This window comes from Coffea arabica, chromosome 7c (genome assembly GCF_036785885.1).
Source record: "Coffea arabica cultivar ET-39 chromosome 7c, Coffea Arabica ET-39 HiFi, whole genome shotgun sequence".
Classification (NCBI taxonomy): Eukaryota; Viridiplantae; Streptophyta; class Magnoliopsida; order Gentianales; family Rubiaceae; genus Coffea; species Coffea arabica.
Window position 1 is genome coordinate 811,945 of NC_092322.1, and position 18,842 is coordinate 830,786.

At 37.1% G+C, this 18,842-nt stretch overlaps 3 protein-coding genes across 4 annotated transcripts; 1 reads left to right on the top strand and 2 right to left on the bottom strand.

The window, feature by feature from the left end:
• Positions 1-5,338: 5,338 nt before the first annotated feature.
• On the bottom strand, positions 5,339-11,781 carry LOC113698937 (glycosyltransferase BC10). Its single transcript, XM_027218916.2, has 11 exons — positions 10,921-11,781; positions 9,862-9,978; positions 9,049-9,149; positions 8,839-8,910; positions 8,637-8,718; positions 8,380-8,460; positions 7,793-7,831; positions 7,211-7,276; positions 6,299-6,448; positions 5,801-5,929; positions 5,339-5,629 (listed from the first exon to the last, which is right to left on the bottom strand). The coding sequence occupies exons 1-11, from the start codon at positions 11,158-11,160 to the stop codon at positions 5,537-5,539; spliced, it is 1,170 nt and encodes a 389-aa protein (XP_027074717.1). The 5' UTR covers positions 11,161-11,781; the 3' UTR covers positions 5,339-5,536.
• Positions 11,782-14,386: 2,605 nt separating this feature from the next.
• On the top strand, positions 14,387-16,659 carry LOC113697930 (sirohydrochlorin ferrochelatase, chloroplastic-like). The gene is made up of 6 exons (XM_027217554.2): positions 14,387-14,543; positions 14,692-14,909; positions 15,115-15,176; positions 15,492-15,602; positions 15,747-15,839; positions 16,100-16,659. The coding sequence occupies exons 1-6, from the start codon at positions 14,500-14,502 to the stop codon at positions 16,202-16,204; spliced, it is 633 nt and encodes a 210-aa protein (XP_027073355.1). The 5' UTR covers positions 14,387-14,499; the 3' UTR covers positions 16,205-16,659.
• LOC113697929 (chaperone protein dnaJ C76, chloroplastic-like) lies at positions 16,551-18,719 on the bottom strand. Of its 2 annotated transcripts, none has more exons than XM_027217553.2 (6): positions 18,316-18,719; positions 17,929-18,121; positions 17,531-17,723; positions 17,265-17,371; positions 16,939-17,143; positions 16,551-16,842 (listed from the first exon to the last, which is right to left on the bottom strand). In XM_027217553.2, the coding sequence occupies exons 1-5, from the start codon at positions 18,396-18,398 to the stop codon at positions 16,940-16,942; spliced, it is 780 nt and encodes a 259-aa protein (XP_027073354.1). In that variant the 5' UTR covers positions 18,399-18,719; the 3' UTR covers positions 16,551-16,842; position 16,939. The 2 variants fall into 2 exon arrangements, with proteins under 2 accessions (XP_027073354.1, XP_027073353.1); XM_027217552.2 differs by having other exon boundaries at positions 16,551-16,850; positions 18,316-18,718.
• Positions 18,720-18,842: the final 123 nt, after the last annotated feature.

Here is an 18,842-nt window from a genome sequence, read left to right on the forward strand (position 1 = left end):
GATACCCAACCTTCTTTTAACCCAATCAAATAATACATATTGAGTATCCTAATTTTCGACTCAGATCGAATCGAATATGTCGAGTTTTTAGGTTAGCGGATAATTTTGCCCACCCCTGGTGCAAGAAGTCACGACCAAAACGAAGTAACATGTAGAAGCGGCAAAGTATTAGTACAAACCAGCATATACATATAACTGTGCCGTTAAATGGATTTGGATGACTCCAACGAATTTAATGGCTTTAAATGGATAAACATCTAAACTCTCAAATTATGTCGGTGGATTTAGATAGATTATTGCATCATCCATGTGTGTCCACTTAACAGAAAAAGAGGTGCAAATGAGGCGTGAAAAAAAAAAAACTTTAAATTGTCAAGCATCATTAGAAAATAGATAAAACTTGACCAAGACAAATAAAATATTATAGGACGAAAGGGAGTGTCAATATGCATACGGAATTAGATATCATTGGGTCTTTGATTTCTCCACTAGTAAATGATAGTATAGCTTAACTTTAGAATCTGATTTTTCTGGAAATCAGCTGTATGATCTTATCATCAAACTTTTGTACTTAAATGCGCATCCTCTACCTTAATGTTAACCTTTATACCATCTAAAAACAACACGAAAAAGGGAAAAATATCCGGGGGGAAAAAAGAAAGGTTTGATCACTCATTAAATCAATTGATACACCGATTTTTGTCCCTCATTCGTGTCTTGGTTATGGATGACGGGAATCCCTCACTGACATGAACAACATGAGTTTTTGCAATCGACCTTTCAAGTCAAACCATATAATCTTTGGAGATCATCTTTACATTCTTTTAAATTTTCTTAAAATTCGAACATATATATGTATGTATGTATACATAAAAATATATATATATTGTTCGTATTAATATCTCGACATGCGAATTTGTTTAATTATACAAAGAAGAAAAAAGTCAACAGGAATATTACGGGATGGAGGAAGTATTATTGATAAAGTGAAAGGGAATCAGTGGAGCGAAGAATCAAGAAGCTCAAAGTTTGAGAATATTCTCTCTTTATATGTTTGATGAGAACATTCTCCCTCTCTATATATCTTCAAGCAATGCAATGACGGAGCAAGGGGGCTAGGCCCCATATGAATTAGCCACCTTTAAATTAATTTTTTTTAAAAAAATTTATTTATTTTTTTCATATTTTTATAATTGAAGTTAATGTTTGATATTTTTAGATGTTATATATTTAAATAGATGAAATTTATTTTAAACATAACATATTAAGACAATTTTATTAGAAAAAATTTTGATCTCTTTTAGAAAAAAAAAAATCCTGGCTCCGTCACTATTATCTAGGGCTTCTATGAGAAAATCTGCTTTCCTGATACCAAAACGGTTACTTTAAATAAAGCTATTTATACTTGCATCCATTATTTTATCATGTGAGAATCTAATCAATCAAGAGGGGCTAAGGCTTGTCTTTTTGCATCAAATGCTACAAACGTTTCGAAAAGCATATATTCTGTTCCGCCGCATATTCAAACTCCACTATTTATTTATTTATTTCCACGGCTCAAAGACAAAGGAATCAGAAAAACATAAAAAAAAAGAAGAAGATGCAAAAAGAAATAAAGAAACTGAAGCTATGGCTGTAAATTAATCGAATCTAGCTAACTTTTATACCGTCAAACGAATGTGAACTTTTGGACTCGAGTTCAAATCCTATACAAGTTTAAAATTTAAGATTGAATTCAATCCAATCTAATAGTATTCGACAGGTTCGAGTAGGGGTGTGAATCGAAATCGAAATCGATAATTCAGAATTTTGAAATCGGAATTTTTCGAAATTTTGGTATCAGAATTTTCGACTGATTTCGATTTCGAATTCATCAATTCCGATTTCGAATTCATTCCGTATTCAATTCGAAATTCGGTAAATTCCGATTTCACCGAATTCATGAATATAAAAATTATTATTATTATTATATAAATATTATATTACATATATAAAAAATATTATATATATGCATGAAAACGAAATTGAAATCAAAATAGGAATTCCGATATCACCGAATTCATGAATATAAAAATTATTATTATAATATAAATGTTATATTATATTATATATATATGAAAAACATATTTGAAATTGAAATAGGAATTCCGAATTTTGATTTCGAATTGTGAGTTCAAAATCGAAATTTTCGATTTGAAAAATCTCGTTACTGAATTTGACCAATTCGAAATCGAAATTTCAATTTTCATTCCGAATTATCGAATTCGAATTTCTGAATTCAATTTGAATTCGGTTGATAAATCGGAATTTTCGATTTGCACACCCGTAGGTTCGAGTTCGATTCAAAAGATCAAAATTCTATTTGAATTTTTAATTTATAATATCATTTTACCACTATTTATGTATAAAATCTATATAACACAATACTAATATGTGATTTCATGTAAAATGCTAATATAAAAAATTCTTCGAACATTATTGAGTCTTAACAAATCAAGTATCTACATATTCCAATTGAATATGATAATTTAATCAAATATTAATTTTTGATCAAATTTAAACTCAACCTCATCGAAATTCAAAATCAATTCGTTTATAATCGTAACCCAAACAAATTCGATCTTTCGAGTTCACGATAATCGCTCATGAGGACAAATGTAGAAAAGAAAACCTTGACACTAGAAATAGGAATTCATGCTCTTCCAAGGCAATCGAGTTGGTCTCACTAAGGGTTAGTACACCCGAGATCCCGTGCTTGAGCCTTGTCATAAAAATGGGGAATAACCCAACAACTCGAATAAGGGTTGGGACTTGAAGTGGGGCCAGATGCTTTTGTTTGTAAAAAAAAAGAAAAAGAAATAGGAATTCATTATTTCTGTCTTACTATTTTGATTGTAATTTGATGCATTATTCAAGGGAAAACAGTACAAAAGAGAGTTGTATAGTGCTGGAGAAATATGAAACGAAGCAGGGTAAAGAAGAAAAAAAGGGTCAATTAGAAAGCAGGTAAAACATTTCAAATTATTTTTTTAACACATATATTAGATTGCTGCAGTATATATATATATATATATATATATATATATATATTTCAAAAACTCTAAAAGATACTAATTCAAATGGACTCTTTAATTCTCCTTGATTAAGCATGAGATGGGACCCACCAAAAGACTAATAAGATCTCTAGGATTTGGACATCTGGCATCATTGCAGAGAAAGGGCAAAGAAGCGCACCAGCACCAATTGAGCGCAAGGATTGGAAGATTAATGACGTTACGTTTTCGCATGTAACGAAAAACCCAAAAAAAACAAAGGTTAATGTACTGTGAAAAGCGTAAGAAAGAAAAATTTTAAAGAACAAAAGTTGAGGGCTGGGTTGGGAATAACAAAAGGATCTTAAAAGAAAGGTAAAAAGGAAAAAGGTCATGGGGTCGGTTGAATACCCTTACCAAAAGCGTGTGGGCCATTTCAAGTTACGAATAGCCCTAAAATTAAATAAACTGGGTGTATGTGTGTAGTATGGGCCATTTTGAGAATTTTATTTTGGCCACCGCCTTGCGGTATCCGTGCTTCCAATGGGAAAACGTGGGGCGGTGGCCATGGAGCGTTTGCCACGTGTAGGTGGCCCTGCCGCACCGACCCCTTGGCTCTGGAAACTGGGAGCATTCAGTGGCCACCTGGAATTCTGCGAGGACAAGTAATCAATAGCAGGAAGGAAATCCGGTCTGGGTGAGGAATGAGCGTCCATATGACTCTCTCTCTCTCTCTCTCTCTCTAACCAAAAGTCCGTCCAAAACGTTGACGATGAATGTTAAGAATCCAACTGCTCATAACTGCCGAGGAAACTGTGACCGTTAGCTACAGGTACAAAACTACCACCTGGTCGTCGTTCCTTTCTTACTCACACACGTACCAATGAGCAGCTCACACTTTATCGCTTTTTTTTTGGATTGGGAGTCAAATCAAAATTAGAAACCGCAGTGACTGGGATGAGTGAATAGGGGGCATAAGGTACGCGTGTAGTGATTGTTGGTGATGTGATTAGGATAAAATTAGATCGCTTTTTCGTCGGTGTCTTCCTGACCGCAATCCGCGTAATTTGGACGAATTACGCTGGGAAGTGGGGGGTCCAAATTACGCTGGGAAGTGGGGGGAGTTAAATTAAACAGACTTTGACCTTTTTCTGGCAGTTAAAACCTGCTGTCTTGGGGTTGTGGGAACGGCGCGGATCTAGAAACGGTGGATTGAATCTCTGCATTGACGGGGGCGAATCCTGCGGTGGTTTAAATTAATGACGTTTGCCACTGGTCTGCCTCTCGTCTTATCTCCACTTTTACGTGTTTCTATCTCTAATCGTTGGATGAGGATTGAAGAATTCTGGCCAATCCCACTCCACTCGCCTCCCTCAACCTGCGTTAAAATGATAACCGATCCTCAACGGTCGTGAATTTTGTCGGTGTCCGGTATCAGGGAAGCCAAGTGTCAACGACTACTCTACCGGATAAGGTCTTTTGTCGGTGACATAAATGTAGGGTGTTATTGGACTTTTACTTTTTTTCACCTTCCAAAGTTTTTTTTTTAATTAATCTTATATACACCCACAGTATATATACAATTTTTATTGAATGTATAACAATTTTTTTGAATTTAAATTTTATCCATATGTCATGCATTCAATCACGATAGTGTATACAATATCAATGTATATAAGATTTATTTATTTATTTTTAAAAATACAACATTGTTGAGGACCTATCTAACTTTTGGGATCTGAGAGCTCAATATCATCAAACAAAAATCTGGTTATAACAATTCTACCAAACAACCATCGGATAAAATGTTTGAGGACCTATCTATCTAACTCATGACCAATGCGTGACGAAAAGATTGTTGCATTTATTCCACATTCGTTGCAGGAAAAACACCGACCAATGTAATATATAAATATGAGGAAAAACTGACAGATAGCATCGCCTGCACTCGATGTAAACCATCAGAGCAAGTTGTGTGAGAACCATACCAGGAGCCTACTGATTCAGGTTTTGTCAGGAATTTTCCCATGAACTGATTGCAACAACTAACGACGGCAATACAATGTAGCCTGATGGACTCGGCCTTAGCATGAAGAACTTTCCAACGGAATACATACAAGTACAACAACAGTTGATGTGCTCACCAGCAAGGCACACGGGGCCCATTATTTGTTCCGGTGATTTGTTCTGTATGATATATGTATGGGGCACATTTACCCTCCGTCGTCCTTCTGCATTGTTCCACCACTAACTAACGGAGTAACAGACCGCCGGGATGGAATTTGGAAAGGGCACGGCAACGGAAGGGCGATAAACAGATTGTTGAATATCATTACGGAAAGCGTGGAAATTGCTGCATGGTACTACCATACATCAGCACATTGCACTACCATACATCAGCACATTGCACATTCAATTTTTTCTGCTTCCATCTCTTAATTTACAGCTCTCACAATTTTTATTTTATTCTTATCACGAGTAACAAATTATTCATCATTCTAAGCCTACTTTTTCTTCTTGGAATTAAACTCAAAACTGATCGATGATATTTTCTTCTTGGAGTTACTCGAGGCTTCACCCTGGACTCCGAGTGCAGTCTGGAGAAAAGAAGAAAGTATATCATTAAGTACTCAGATCTCCAGTGACCTACATATTCACAGCTTGAAGTTGAGAATCCAAACATTTATCCGACATCAAGATGTTGCACATTATTTTTACATTCTTCAAAAACATACGGCTTGAAAGAAATTAAACTATATGCAGCTTACCATGTTAAGCAGCCGTAGAGCAGCAGGCCGGGTAAACTTCCTTGCAAAAAGGAAGCATGGAGCAGGTTTCCCTTTGCTAGTGCACCACTCTCTACGGTACTCCGTCTCATAATAGATATTATCAATATCCTGCAAAAGTTGCAAGGATTTTGCTCATATGATATTGCAATATGTCTCCCTATCATTTTCCTAGTTAGCATTTTACTGTTTTTGTTCAACCTAAATATCTAACGATCAAGTTAATATCTAGACTTCCATAACATCAGAAGACATGTACAGCTGGGGTGAAAGTATATAATGCACTCTCTTCTCCAGTTACTATCTCCATGACAAATCAATGGAATGCCTTTCTTGACGACGAGGTATGTTTTTGATTGGGTTTGATAATCCTGTTCTTTCGGGTAAATAAACAAATTTTTAGGCACCGGACAGTGACAGCAAGTGCTATCATGAAGTGTTGTTAAATAGGAGAACTCTACCAAATTAAGTATGCTTTACCTTAATTGATTGGATTAGCGTGGGAGTAGCATCAGCTAACTTGTAAGTCACAGGATGCCAACCTCGCCGTTCACGGTCTCTCGAAGATGAAAGATCCCATGCGGTATGAGTGACTGACCTTCTTGTAATTTCTCCTTCCAGGCCTTCTTGCTGAATTAGAGATCAAGAACTACAAAGTTACATGAGATTTAGAGGACATATGACCCCCGTGCATCTGACGTGATTTGGGTCAACCCAAATCTTCTGACTCAAGAGCATCTTTTAGCAAATGCAACTCCTAATGATTCTGACAAAGAATTTCTTTTACATTTTAATTTCTTCAATCCCCTTGCCAGAGCATCAATCCAAGGCCAGAGACCTCTGATCAGAAAGGCTGGGTTCAAAATCTGAAAACAAATTTTTTATCTAAGGTTTAAAAACTTACACACCATTGCTGAAGAGCCCTTGGTTAATTAGTTAAGGTTGAGGCCCCATGAATTGAGGTCCTGAGTTCAAACCCCCCTACCCCTCCCTTGCTGGAAATTTAAAAAAATAAAAAATTCCGCACCATTACTACTCAATTTATCCAGAACCATTCTTTTGAGCCCTTGATATTGAAATAATACCATAATTAAACAAACAATAAAAAATTTTCTTAAATATGAACCAATCAAGGATTGAGAGATTGAACGTCTGCATAACATGACATCAAGTATTTTAAAATTTGAATCAAATTAGTGACAGTAAACTTTAGAAAACAATTTAGTTATGCTGAACCACTTGCAGCGAATAAAATTCTATAGATTTCTTGTGTTAAGAGTACTCCTGTTACTGAAAGTGCAATCTTTTCACCTTAGGATGGATCAGGTGCTATCAAAAGGATACAATGACAAAGATTCAATTAATCTTTTATTAACTGAAAAATACACTTACAGCAAGCAAAGTCTGAACATAATGCTCATCAGGTATACAGTTATGCTCCTTCCATCCTTCTGCAGGCTGCAGATGATAACAGTACTTAGAAAGGGAGTGAATGACCATTTAAAAATAATATACAAGTAATTGCTTTTCTTTTCTCCAACAAAGGCAAGCGGACAAGTACTTGTTTATATTTCCAATTCATTTCATATACTCCAAATGTACAAGAAAATATCCCTCCATTTTAAAATGGATGCCTTAGTTATATTGTAGAAGACTAGTAAGGAAGATACATAGTTAGGGAAGGTACAAAAAATGTTGAGCAACTATCTACGTTTATTGATATCTGTAGAAAGAGCACGGAAATATTTCCTTTGTCACCTGAAGTTAGTAAAAAGAAGTAATATTTTATAGTATGAACTTTCCAATGTAACGAAAGTGGACATACTATAGATGCAACCCAAATAGAATGGTAGAGTTTCCATTTTGAAAGGGAGGAAGCACAATATAGCATGTCAGTTAACCATGAAAATAAAATGTGCACATATTCGTGAGAAAGAGACCAATAAGAACTGACAGAAAAGATGGAGCACTCACAAGGGGATGATCTCGCCAAAACTCGGGCAATGACTTCCTCTGCACAATTGTAAAAGACAATTTACATAAGTGACAGGAAATTCTTGCTACTGGTTTTTGATTGTGTATGAATTTCACTGAGTTCCATACGAAAGGATTTGAGCACGCATAAAACCACACGATAATGGACAAGAAGCTGTGGAGTCAGGATCATGAACATAATCACTAGTTCTTTGTAACAACAAATCCTTATTCTTCAAATGCTGACTCTTTCAACAATCAGTTGCCATAAGTGTTTTAATTAAAAATTTAAAACTGAAAACTTGAGGCAAACTTCTATATGCATGATGTGGACCAACCACAAGAACAGTTTCAAAAGGCACCATTGTGGGCCAGCTACAAGTCATTCAGAATAACTGAAGTCCTGAAAACCATTTTAACTGATAACCCAACAGACACAAGACCTAATGGAGCTTTTCTATAACATTCTTATCTACAACCAGTTAATATGTGTCTCACAGCACAATTAAGTATTGTATGGTTCAACATGGAATATACTCTTTCCTGATAGCAAAATAATCGCACAAAAGACAAGTGGAAAGACTTGCCTTGCAATGCCACTGGAACACAGGGAAAACAACGTCATCTTTCACGACGACTTCTGCATGCTTTCTTGTCAGAACAACCCACTGCAAGGAGATAATAGAAAGAGCAAAGCTGAAAGTCTGGTTTAAGTACCAATGTTTCATAGAATAGTTTCTTTTTGCTTTCTTTTTCTGTCCTTCCCCTTTTTAGTCATTTACATTTTCCTCAATGGATCTTCTCTCAAATTCAAAGAAACAATACTAGTGATTTGAATTGTTACCTGAGATCCTTTTCTCCAGTTTTCAACAGGAATTACAGGATGCATTTTAGGATTGTACCGCCCCTCTTTTGTATCAGCAAAACTGCTCCCAACAATCATTGGAAGAGCGCTATCAATTCATCCTAAACTTAACTATAACAATTGACTAACAAGGAAATTAAGAATTACAAATATAAAAGCACAGATGGCACCAGTCCCTCACCTATCCACAAAGCTAGTAGAGGTAGACATTATGTAATCATATGTGTAGCTGAAGTTGTATAAAGGAATGCAACTGGAATAAAGATCAAGTGTCAATACTTTGAGAAGATCCAAGAAATTCTTAGTTGAAACCATCGAGTAGTACCAATATCTAAAGAATTAATTAAAACCATGACAAGGGAAAAGCAGCACTAATATGACAAATCATAACCTGTCTGAGAGAAAAACAAAGCGCTCATTATGTAGGTCCTCTAATGCATTCTGAAGCAAAACACGTTCTGCCTGAATCATACTTGCCTCTCCCCATTCTACCTGGCAAGCAAAAGGATGCTCATTCTGTATCATTTGGCACTTACAGTAAGTGAAAGCACAAAATTGTGTCCAAATTCCTGATTCTGAATTTCAGGCACATATATCCCTGGATTATACTGTCATTTGTAGCAGGACCACAAAGGTAAACAAGAACTATGTAATCAAGTAATGGAAAAGCTGACTAAAATCCTACTGGGATGATCTCTAGGCTCTAAAACAAGAACTAACAAACTCAAATTTAGTCAAACCTTTGTTAACAATTGCAAGAATATGATCTCAGACAACCAGAAACTGAACTTTCTTAAGCAGAATAAGGTATAGCATGGCTACAGAAGCCAAAACTATTAGCCAATGCAGACACAAGATGGACAAGTTGATTCCAAGTCTTAAATTGGGAAGAGATGAGTGGGAAACAAAGAGAGAGAGAAATAATTTTCTAGCTTTTTAAATAAAAGGCACAATATCAAAATTAAACCAGAAAAAGAACTCTGGATGTGTTATTACCAAAGCTGGTGCCAATGAGGTAAGACTAGCCATTTATATGATTGAGTTTTTAAGTTGATTGAGCCATTACATAAAATGGCAGTCCATCAGTTTAGTTCCTGCAAGCTTTTATTCCTTGAATCACAAGAGTTTCCAAGAAAGAAACAGCCGAATGTTTTAAGCGATAGCAGTGCAGTTTTAAAGACTTCATGTTTACAGGGCACAAAACCTGTATGCTATTGTTCACTTGGCGACCCAAGAAGTATGCTGATCTTGTTGTTGCCTTGTTCAACAGGAAACCAGGCCTTGAGTGCACATAGATTGAAAATTTATTCTCCTTATCACCCTGAAAGCCAACATAACAACTTACAATATGCAAATAAAGGTTTAAAAGAAACCATTCATGGATGGATTTCACATTGTAACACTTGACTGGAAGAAGTAGCTATTCTCACCATATTCAATACAACAAGACATTTGTAAGCTGCCAAAGGTTATAAAAGATGGTCACTTTAATTTATCAATCTCATGTATTATCCATATGAAATTGGACACGTATGCTCACAATTCACCTTCTCCAGTCAATGGTTTTACGAATTGCTTGGATGTACTTAAAGTTAACAGTTGTAATGATAATATCCAGAGTAATTTGAATTATGGCTAACTTCCTTTTGAGATTATTTCCTATGATGCCAAAACCACAAGGCTTGATGGTAAATCATTCATACACGGCGTCATACAATTTAAGCTTATCCACAAGAGTTTCTATATTTTTGAGGAAAGCTTAGCTTAAATTGGATGGAAGAAAAAAGATTAGTCTTAAAGGACTTTTGGTTTACAACTGGAGCCATACTATTGGACCACCTCTAGAAACTGGAATTCTGGTATTTGTTAATAACATAATTTTCAGTCCAAATCATATGCTGTATACAGTTTATACCAACAACTTAGAATGACTTTGCCAGATTGCAAATTATGTAGAGGATAGCACAATTTCCTAAAAGACATTTCTATACAAATCCCTAACTGTCCCCCAGTCAACAAATATAGCAATCAAGAATTTAATAGTGTATTTATTCAAAAAAGGAAAACATAGTGCAACCAGTCCAATGTGTTATGCAGCCACTAAAATCAATGTGTTCGAAAATATAAATTTTTTATGAAGACAAATCAAGGAAAAACAATCCCCAAACCCCCCTCCCAAAAAAAAAAAAGAGCTCTACGAGAGAGAGAGAGAGAGAGAGAGAGAGAGAGAGAGAGAGAATTCTAAGGATTGGGAGATTAGTACCTGAAAGAAGGCATCCCACACAATGTCCAAAGGAAGGCGATTTCTTGCTATAAATAGAAACGCAATTTTGGGCTTTTGTACAAAAGGCGGTGACGATATAGCCAACTTCTTGATTCGAGAATACTGAGTCTCCATTAATGCCACAGTCCCCAAACACAATCCAACCAGAAGCAAAATAATTAACTTTCTCTTCCATCTATGATGCAACGGAAATTTCTGGGAGTTAGACCTTCGCTTCATCTAATTCACCTTGAGTCAAACCTCCTTCAAATCATTCAAAACCTGAGACAGCTGGGCAGATTCTCGCATTTCCTTCAGAAATCCCAGAAGAGAGAGATGATTTGAAATAAATCTTGCGCACCGAAATAATCCTTTTACTTTCAAATATCTCGGCAGCTACTCCCATCTGCTTTAAAAGTCTTCCGCTTTAGCTTCAAGGCGATTCAGTTCACAGCTAAATATCAAAATCTGCTCATCAGCAACATAAACATAGATCCGCATATAGTAAAAATAGGCAAATCTGATGCCTGAAACACCTCACGGACTCTTGCAGAATTTCAAGGAGATCAACTAAGGACAAGCAAGAAGCTCGTGAGAGTGAGACTGGTAGCGGAAACGGCAGTTAAGAGGAGTAACAATCGCTTTCGAAAGAAATGAAACAGCGACAGAGAAGAGATGGATAGTTTTCCCTGGAAGTGAGAGTGGAGTAGTGGGCAGAGGATTGAGGACGACTTTTCCTCGCGCCGATTAGTTTCTAGTACTTGAGTGCTAGTGGCAGCAGAAAGCTAAGCAGCACTTGTTCGTTGCTTGAGTTGCCGGGGACCAGAGCCAGAGGAAGACCCCGCCTTTTTGTCGCAGGGGGCCCAACTGCAAATTCTTTTTTTTTTTTTTGTTAGGGATTGTTTGTGGGGCGGGGGGGGGGGGGGGTCCTGCATTTCATTTTACTGGTGCAAGTGCAAATGATTTAAAAATCTACACTATTTTTATTCGCTAACATTTTATGTAGTGGCCACTTCGCAGCAGGGGCAGTTGGTGTGGTGACGTCGATTTCGGGTAAGGTATTTAGTAACTTGCTCTGTTTCGTTGTACTCTCATTCAATTCCTAATTAGTTATTAGTCCTGGGCCTCTTTGTCAGTTAGTACTAACTTACTGCCAGTACTTACGGTACTAATTCCTTCATTAGGCGGCCCGGTTTTTCACTCAAAGTCGATGAACATCCATAATTGTTGATACCTTACTTTCCTGCTCCCTCCGTTCCACTTTGATGATTATGTTTCTTTTTTTACACAGTTTAAGAAAAAGTAGTTAATTTTGTTGGAAAAGTAAATTTGAATTGCTATTTTCCTGAAATACCCTCACATTAAATATGATACAACTTTATGAAAACTTGAATTGATAATAAGAATAGAATCAACTCTCATTAAATGGGATAGGTTTATAGTAACAACTACTTACATTGAATAAGGGTATTTTAGAAAAATTAAAATACAACTACATTCTTCAATTGAAAAGTGAACTACAATTTGGAACAGATGAAAAAGGAATACAGGACTATTAAAGTGGGACGGAGAGAGTAGTTTAATGATCATTTTGCCATCTCTGGAAATGACCAAAATGAAATACTCCACTTTCCAATGAGGCACATTGAAATTTCACTCATCTCTCCAATATTTTTGTAACCGAACATAAAAATTTGAATGAATAACCATCATAGTGACTGACTGGGTAACAATATAATAATTGTGAATCAATCAGAGATGTATCACTGATCATGATTTAAAGTTGCTCAAATATAATTGGGAGGTCACGGGGACCAAATGAATAAATATTTTCCAAAAAGAGAAATATATGAAGGCATAAACCAAACTAGGCATACATCTTCTTGCAAGTTTCTATCACTTCTGCATTTATTCATAAAGGAAAAAGGATATTAAAAAGAAGAAGAAGAAGAAGAGAAACTTTCGCGACGGGATTTATTCGGTGTGAATTCTCGATTAATTGTTGCGGGTTTTCTTGTCAATCAAAAAAAAAATGAAAGAAAAATTCTAGCAAAAGTTTTTATTTTTAAGATTCGGTTGGACCAAGATGCTTCCATAAGAAGTCGAAACAGGTAATCGATAGCAAAAAAAAGAAAAAGAACACACACACACTTGCTACGTGTTTATTCCTGTTGCTTAAGGTTGTCAGTGGCGTGTTATCAAATGAAGGCATCAATTGCAAAGTCGACAAGAAGGGATCTAAAGTGTGTGTGGTATGGACGTCTAAGAGTTACAGTAAATTAAACGACAGGACAGCATCATTACGTTCGATACTACACATCCATCCACTGCATTTTCAGATGCGCCTCCCTCCAATAACTAACAACCATCAATGCAAGAACACAGTGCAAACCAACCTCCTCCGGAGAATTTGGCCACCACATATATTTTGTGTGGTGGGAGGTCAAGAATTCAATTTTTATTTTTCAGTTGTCATTTACTGTGATTTTTCTAAAATTCGTATGGGTGCATAGATCCGATGGTGATTCAATCCCTGTCAGAACACAGTGCAAATCTCAGCCCTCTAGAAGAACGATCGCTAATAGTGGATTTCGATGGTACAACTATTCAAAGGCCCACCATGTAAGCTTTTAAGGATTAGTTGAATAGAGTTGGCATTATTGATTGATGATCATGGGTGGATTGCAAGTGAACTGGTGAAGAGTTGCATCAACAAATGTGATCTGGTAGGCTAGCTTTCAAAGTTTGCAACTCCTCTTTTATGTAACTTTTTTAAACGTCCACGACTCCACCCAAACTCATTCACTCAATTGCATTGCACTAGGGTATACTAAAAAACAAAAAAAACAACGAAGCATGTGTTTTTTTTTTAGAATTATTTTTTCATATACTGACACTGTGTACACAATTAACGTTAGATAAATAACAATCATATAAAATTTAAATTTAAAATTTAATTTATATATATATGTCATAAATTAAACGATGATAGTATATACATTGCTTTTTACTATTTTGATAAGAATAAGAAAAGATTTGGTCTTCATTCTTAATTATTATGTATACGTAACTGAGCGACACCAGCTCATTCATGAATTTATTTATTTATATACGTGCCCCTAATGGTTATTCATCATCCAATAATGGATTAAGTAAGGTGCACCCTGCAAACAGGTCTGATCTTTTTTCTTCGTGATGTTATTGTTGCCACCAGCTGGGTCCTTCCAGTGCCGTCTTTGTTGACTTTTTTAAAGTTAATGACGCGCTACGCCAACCGTAAACTGGAGGATGGTCCAGTCCCGTCCCCGGTTTGAGATGTCAAAACCCAAAAGCCCAAATGATAGTTCGCTTCTGCGGCCAGGGAGGCAGATGTCTAGTTGTCTGTTAAACTTTTGGGCCACAAGAGCTGTGAGAGGTGTCCAAAAGACAGGATTTCATAAACGGCGGAGCTGTCCAGGATCAACCGGCTAGGCCCAATGCCCGATGCGCCACATTTGACAAGAGTGACGGGGTTTAGTAAAATGACGCTGTGGAGTGTGGAGGAGCGAGGAGCTAAGAACTCTCTCTCTCTCTCTATCTATGGAGTCTTCCTCTTTACTCAGTCAGTTCAGTTTCAGGAGAAGGTATCCTCTCTAACCGGTAATACTATACAAATGATATGTTGTTTCATTTCATTTATTGTTTTTTAATACCGAAATTGTTCTGTTAATGATTCGAGTGCATAAGCCAGTAACCGGGGTTCGTTTTTGTCTTGATACAATAAAATTATAGCCCTGAAATAAGATTAAATGGAAGAAACCACGGACGGGCGGCCTCTGGATTTGTAAAAGTACCTCAAAAACCATGGCATAGAAGATACGTTGGAACACAACCGTGTTTGGCCACTGCCCGTGGTGGCTTCAGCCAGGGGTTGCCCGGAGTAGGTGATGGCGATGGTGTGATCATTGTAGACCATGGTTCGCGTCGGAAGGAGTCAAATCTTATGCTAAGTAAGCAAGCCAAAAAATTTTTTTAGGGGTAGTGTTCATTTTTGTTTATAAGATGTTAATTTAGATCATGAGCTGGCTGATGGCGGTATGCTATGGTAACTATTTCGGTGGATTTTGTGCGGTTACACTGGCTAAGGTTCTCTTTTTTCAACCCTTATCAGTTTTTTTTTTTTTTTACAATTGTTTTGAACTGACCCCTTCTCAGGTGAGTTTGTTACAATGTTCAAAGAGAAAACCAAGTACCCCATTGTGGAGCCTGCCCACATGGTATTATTCCTTGTTCTCTTTCTGTACCTTCGAATTTGCATCTGTACTCAAGCATAGACAAACACAAGCACACACACACACACTGGTGCTGCATGTGATAAGCTCATATAAACTAACTTCACCAATAGAATGGATATACCTTCCATAGAAGAGTAAAAAGTTAATATTGGTGAGTATAAAGTAACTTGGTATTGTTTGTGTGATCTCCTTCATGCAATTTCATGCTTCTGAGATTGATTTCCACTTGGTGATTGGCCTTCGTTATGCTTTCTGCAAGCAATTTCTTATCCTGCAAATTGCGTTGGCTTCTAGTAGGAATTGGCAGAACCATCCATCAAGAATGCATTTAGTTCGTGTGTTCAGAAAGGAGCACGCCGAATTGTTGTGAGCCCATTTTTCCTTTTCCCTGGACGACACTGGAACCAGGTAAATCGGTTTGTCATCTCAGCATCCTTCTGATAGGTTGACAGGTTTGGATACAATATTGATCTCAATCAACAGCTGGTCGGTCATCTGTAAAACATGTTGCAGGTTTGGCGAAATGGATTTTGAGTCTTCCATTTTTTTCAGGATATCCCTTCTTTAACTGCTGAAGCTGCGAAGGAACATCCGGGGGTATCATATGTTGTTACAGCACCTCTAGGCCTGCATGAACTACTCGTGGTACGGAAATTTGCCCTTTTTGCTTTTGTGCTTACTACAATGCGAATCTCTGTCAAATAAAACATCTTGTTTTGCTTTTTGTTTTTTCGTCTTTTGGCATCTTAAAGTCATTTAAGTTTTGGCACACTCAAGCTTGGGACGGGCGGTAAAAATCACTTCAAATAGTAGCTAGGGAACAGAAATATAATGAAGATTTACTTTTCAATTTTGAGCAAAAGGCTGGCAGGACTACACGCTAATAAGAAGAGATGGTATTGCAGGATATTTTAAATGACAGAATCAAATATTGCTTAAGCCATGTTGCTGGATATGCTGATGAATGCTCAGTTTGTGCCGGAACAGGAAAATGCCATCTCTACGAATGATGTAAGTGGATATTGGATTCTGCGTTTTGGCTAATAGATTTTATCTCAAATATTTATGATAGAGTATTGGGTAAGGGGCATCTACCAAAAGGGGAGGACACGAATCAAAGAATTGGTTCTGAGGATGACTCATATAGAGACTATCAGTTGAACTTGGCACCAAAGCTATAGCCCCTGGCCTTGAAAAGTTGCAATTTTGAGCTATGCTGTAGAGAAGAGTTGAAGATGGTTTTGGCTCTTCTTTCACCTTTTGTAGCTTGTATGTTAGTATTATTTTCTGCTTAACTGGTTAGATCATTTCTTCTACACATTCTGAAGATTTTTGGGTATAAATCTTATCCTGCAATTAGCAGAGCAAAGTAGAAAAATTGTATTTGTTGGATTATTTTTCTGTACAACATTGTGCAAGTCTATCTTATCAAGTGATAAAAGTACCTCAACTTTCATCTGAACAAGTGAATTTTGTCTTGTACTTGTAAGTGTAGCTACGTCATAATTGTTCAATTCCTCGATAGCATTGATACCTGTGAAAAGCTGAGTCTTCTGCTTTACTAACTAATAGGAGTATTACTCTTTGCCCAGGTCCTAATTCTTAATAAATTTTGGGTCTTTATCATTAAGCTGGTCGATCAGCTTACCTGGCAAGCTTTTGGAATAGCAGAAATTCTAGTTAGTGTGAAGAACTTAGAGCACCTTTACACATGAACTAGGTTAATGAATAAGGGCAACATCACCTTATATTTGGCGGTTTGCTGCCTGCTGCTTTAGCTGCTTCTTGAAGGCTTCTGCAGCCATGAAAACGTTGGTAGGTCTCTCCCATCCTTGGCCATATATACCATATCCTTTCTTAGGATGAGGTTGAATTAGGTACTCAAGCACTTGCAATTCTTCTGCATCTACCCAGTAGATACAGTTCACAGGACACAAGTCAACTGAGACCTGTTCGAAAGATACCCATGAATTGCTCTCATATGAACTATCTGGCCTTACTAGATCTGGAACATGATTAGTTATGTGTTTAGTAGTTTTATCTAACTAATGCTGTGCTCGTCTGGCTCACCTGAATTTCTGTTTCATCATCTCCATATTGAACTTTAACACGTGCACATCCCAGAGATTCATCCATAGTGAACGTGTTTCTAGCATGGTAGACGCATTCTCTGCAACCTACAGCAATTCAAGAGTTGAGTTCATCGGACGGGATAGGCAAGAAGAGTAAACTGTGAAGAATGCCTAGCTACAGATGGTTATCGTGATTCTTCTCAGTCTGATCTCTGAAGGGTAGTCCATCCATGATCAAGTACTGAAAAAAAATGATGATTATACCTATACAGGCATTCTGATCAACAAACAGTGCTTGGGGTCTCAAGGGACCATTCCACACACTATAATCGACACCAGATGCGTCTTTTCCGAATGAATTCTGAAACCACCCAATAGAAGCATTAGACTGTCTCCTCATATCCCTACTCATGAGAACCTTATAGGCCTCATTCATCAACAGGGCACGATCATGACCCTGAAACAAAATATAGGTAATAATATTTCAGGTGTGCTGGTAAAACTGTGCGAGTACTACATGTGATTGAATTAGACGCTAGAACTAGTACAAGAAGTGAGATTAATGTAGGATGAAGGCATGAAGGGGCCGGTTGCGAAGAACTGCAGAGTAAGACGAAGGAGCTTTGTATGGATATGAAGTCGTGTGGCCAGAAAATGATCACCTTTTGACCTGCAATATCAGGATGATATTTCTTTTGGAGTTTCCTATAAGCTTCTTTGATTTGTTGAGAAGTTGGATCAATTGAAACCCCAAGCAACGTGTAGTAATTCCTATCATGTTCTCCCAGTTTAGCGTCCATCCTTCGTTGACAACATCTGGCAGCGGCAGCTTTGCCTTTATGCGGGGTTCGGTGGCTTTCATGCACAATAATTCAACACACGGCCGCTAGAAGCGTTAAACATCGTGCCAAACAAAGAAGAAAAATGGAAAGCAGAGAGAATTTAAAGTTTCTTGGATAGTGGAGGGATTATACCAAGAAAAAAGAGAGTAAAAAATGAAAATTTGATGATGAGGAGAAAACTTTTGAGGCAAAAGGTCATTTAATTACCTTGGGATGGACATGTTGGAAAAGAATGGGCAATGAATCTGCCCAAATTTGGGTTGATAAAATGATATCACAGAGGTTGGCATGATTCAAAGGCCTTTTACCAGCTCCAAAATCTACAGTGGGATTTGCTATTGCTTTAGCTGATTCCAGAATCAGAAAGAGGGCAGGGGCAGATGCTACTTCAACATCTAATCTGATATTTTCAGTATCATGTAAGATAGTTGCCCACCTAGCCAATGGCCCGCTGCACCTCCGTTACAGAATACCATCATCGTTGCCTTTCATATCTGCAGTAAAATTCAAATAGTGTACCTCTTTAGTTCAGAGGTTGTAATCTCTCCCTCTAGTTAGTCCTCTCCTAAATATTGGAGTAGGAGTTAACTATTGGCCCCAAAAAAAACAAAAAGAATGGCATGGTTCTCCCCTTCTGAAAGTTGATAATGATGCAAGTCCCAATTGACATTTCTGCAACTTTGTGGATACACCACAAATTGTTACGGAGGAAAATACCTAGATCAATTAAATAT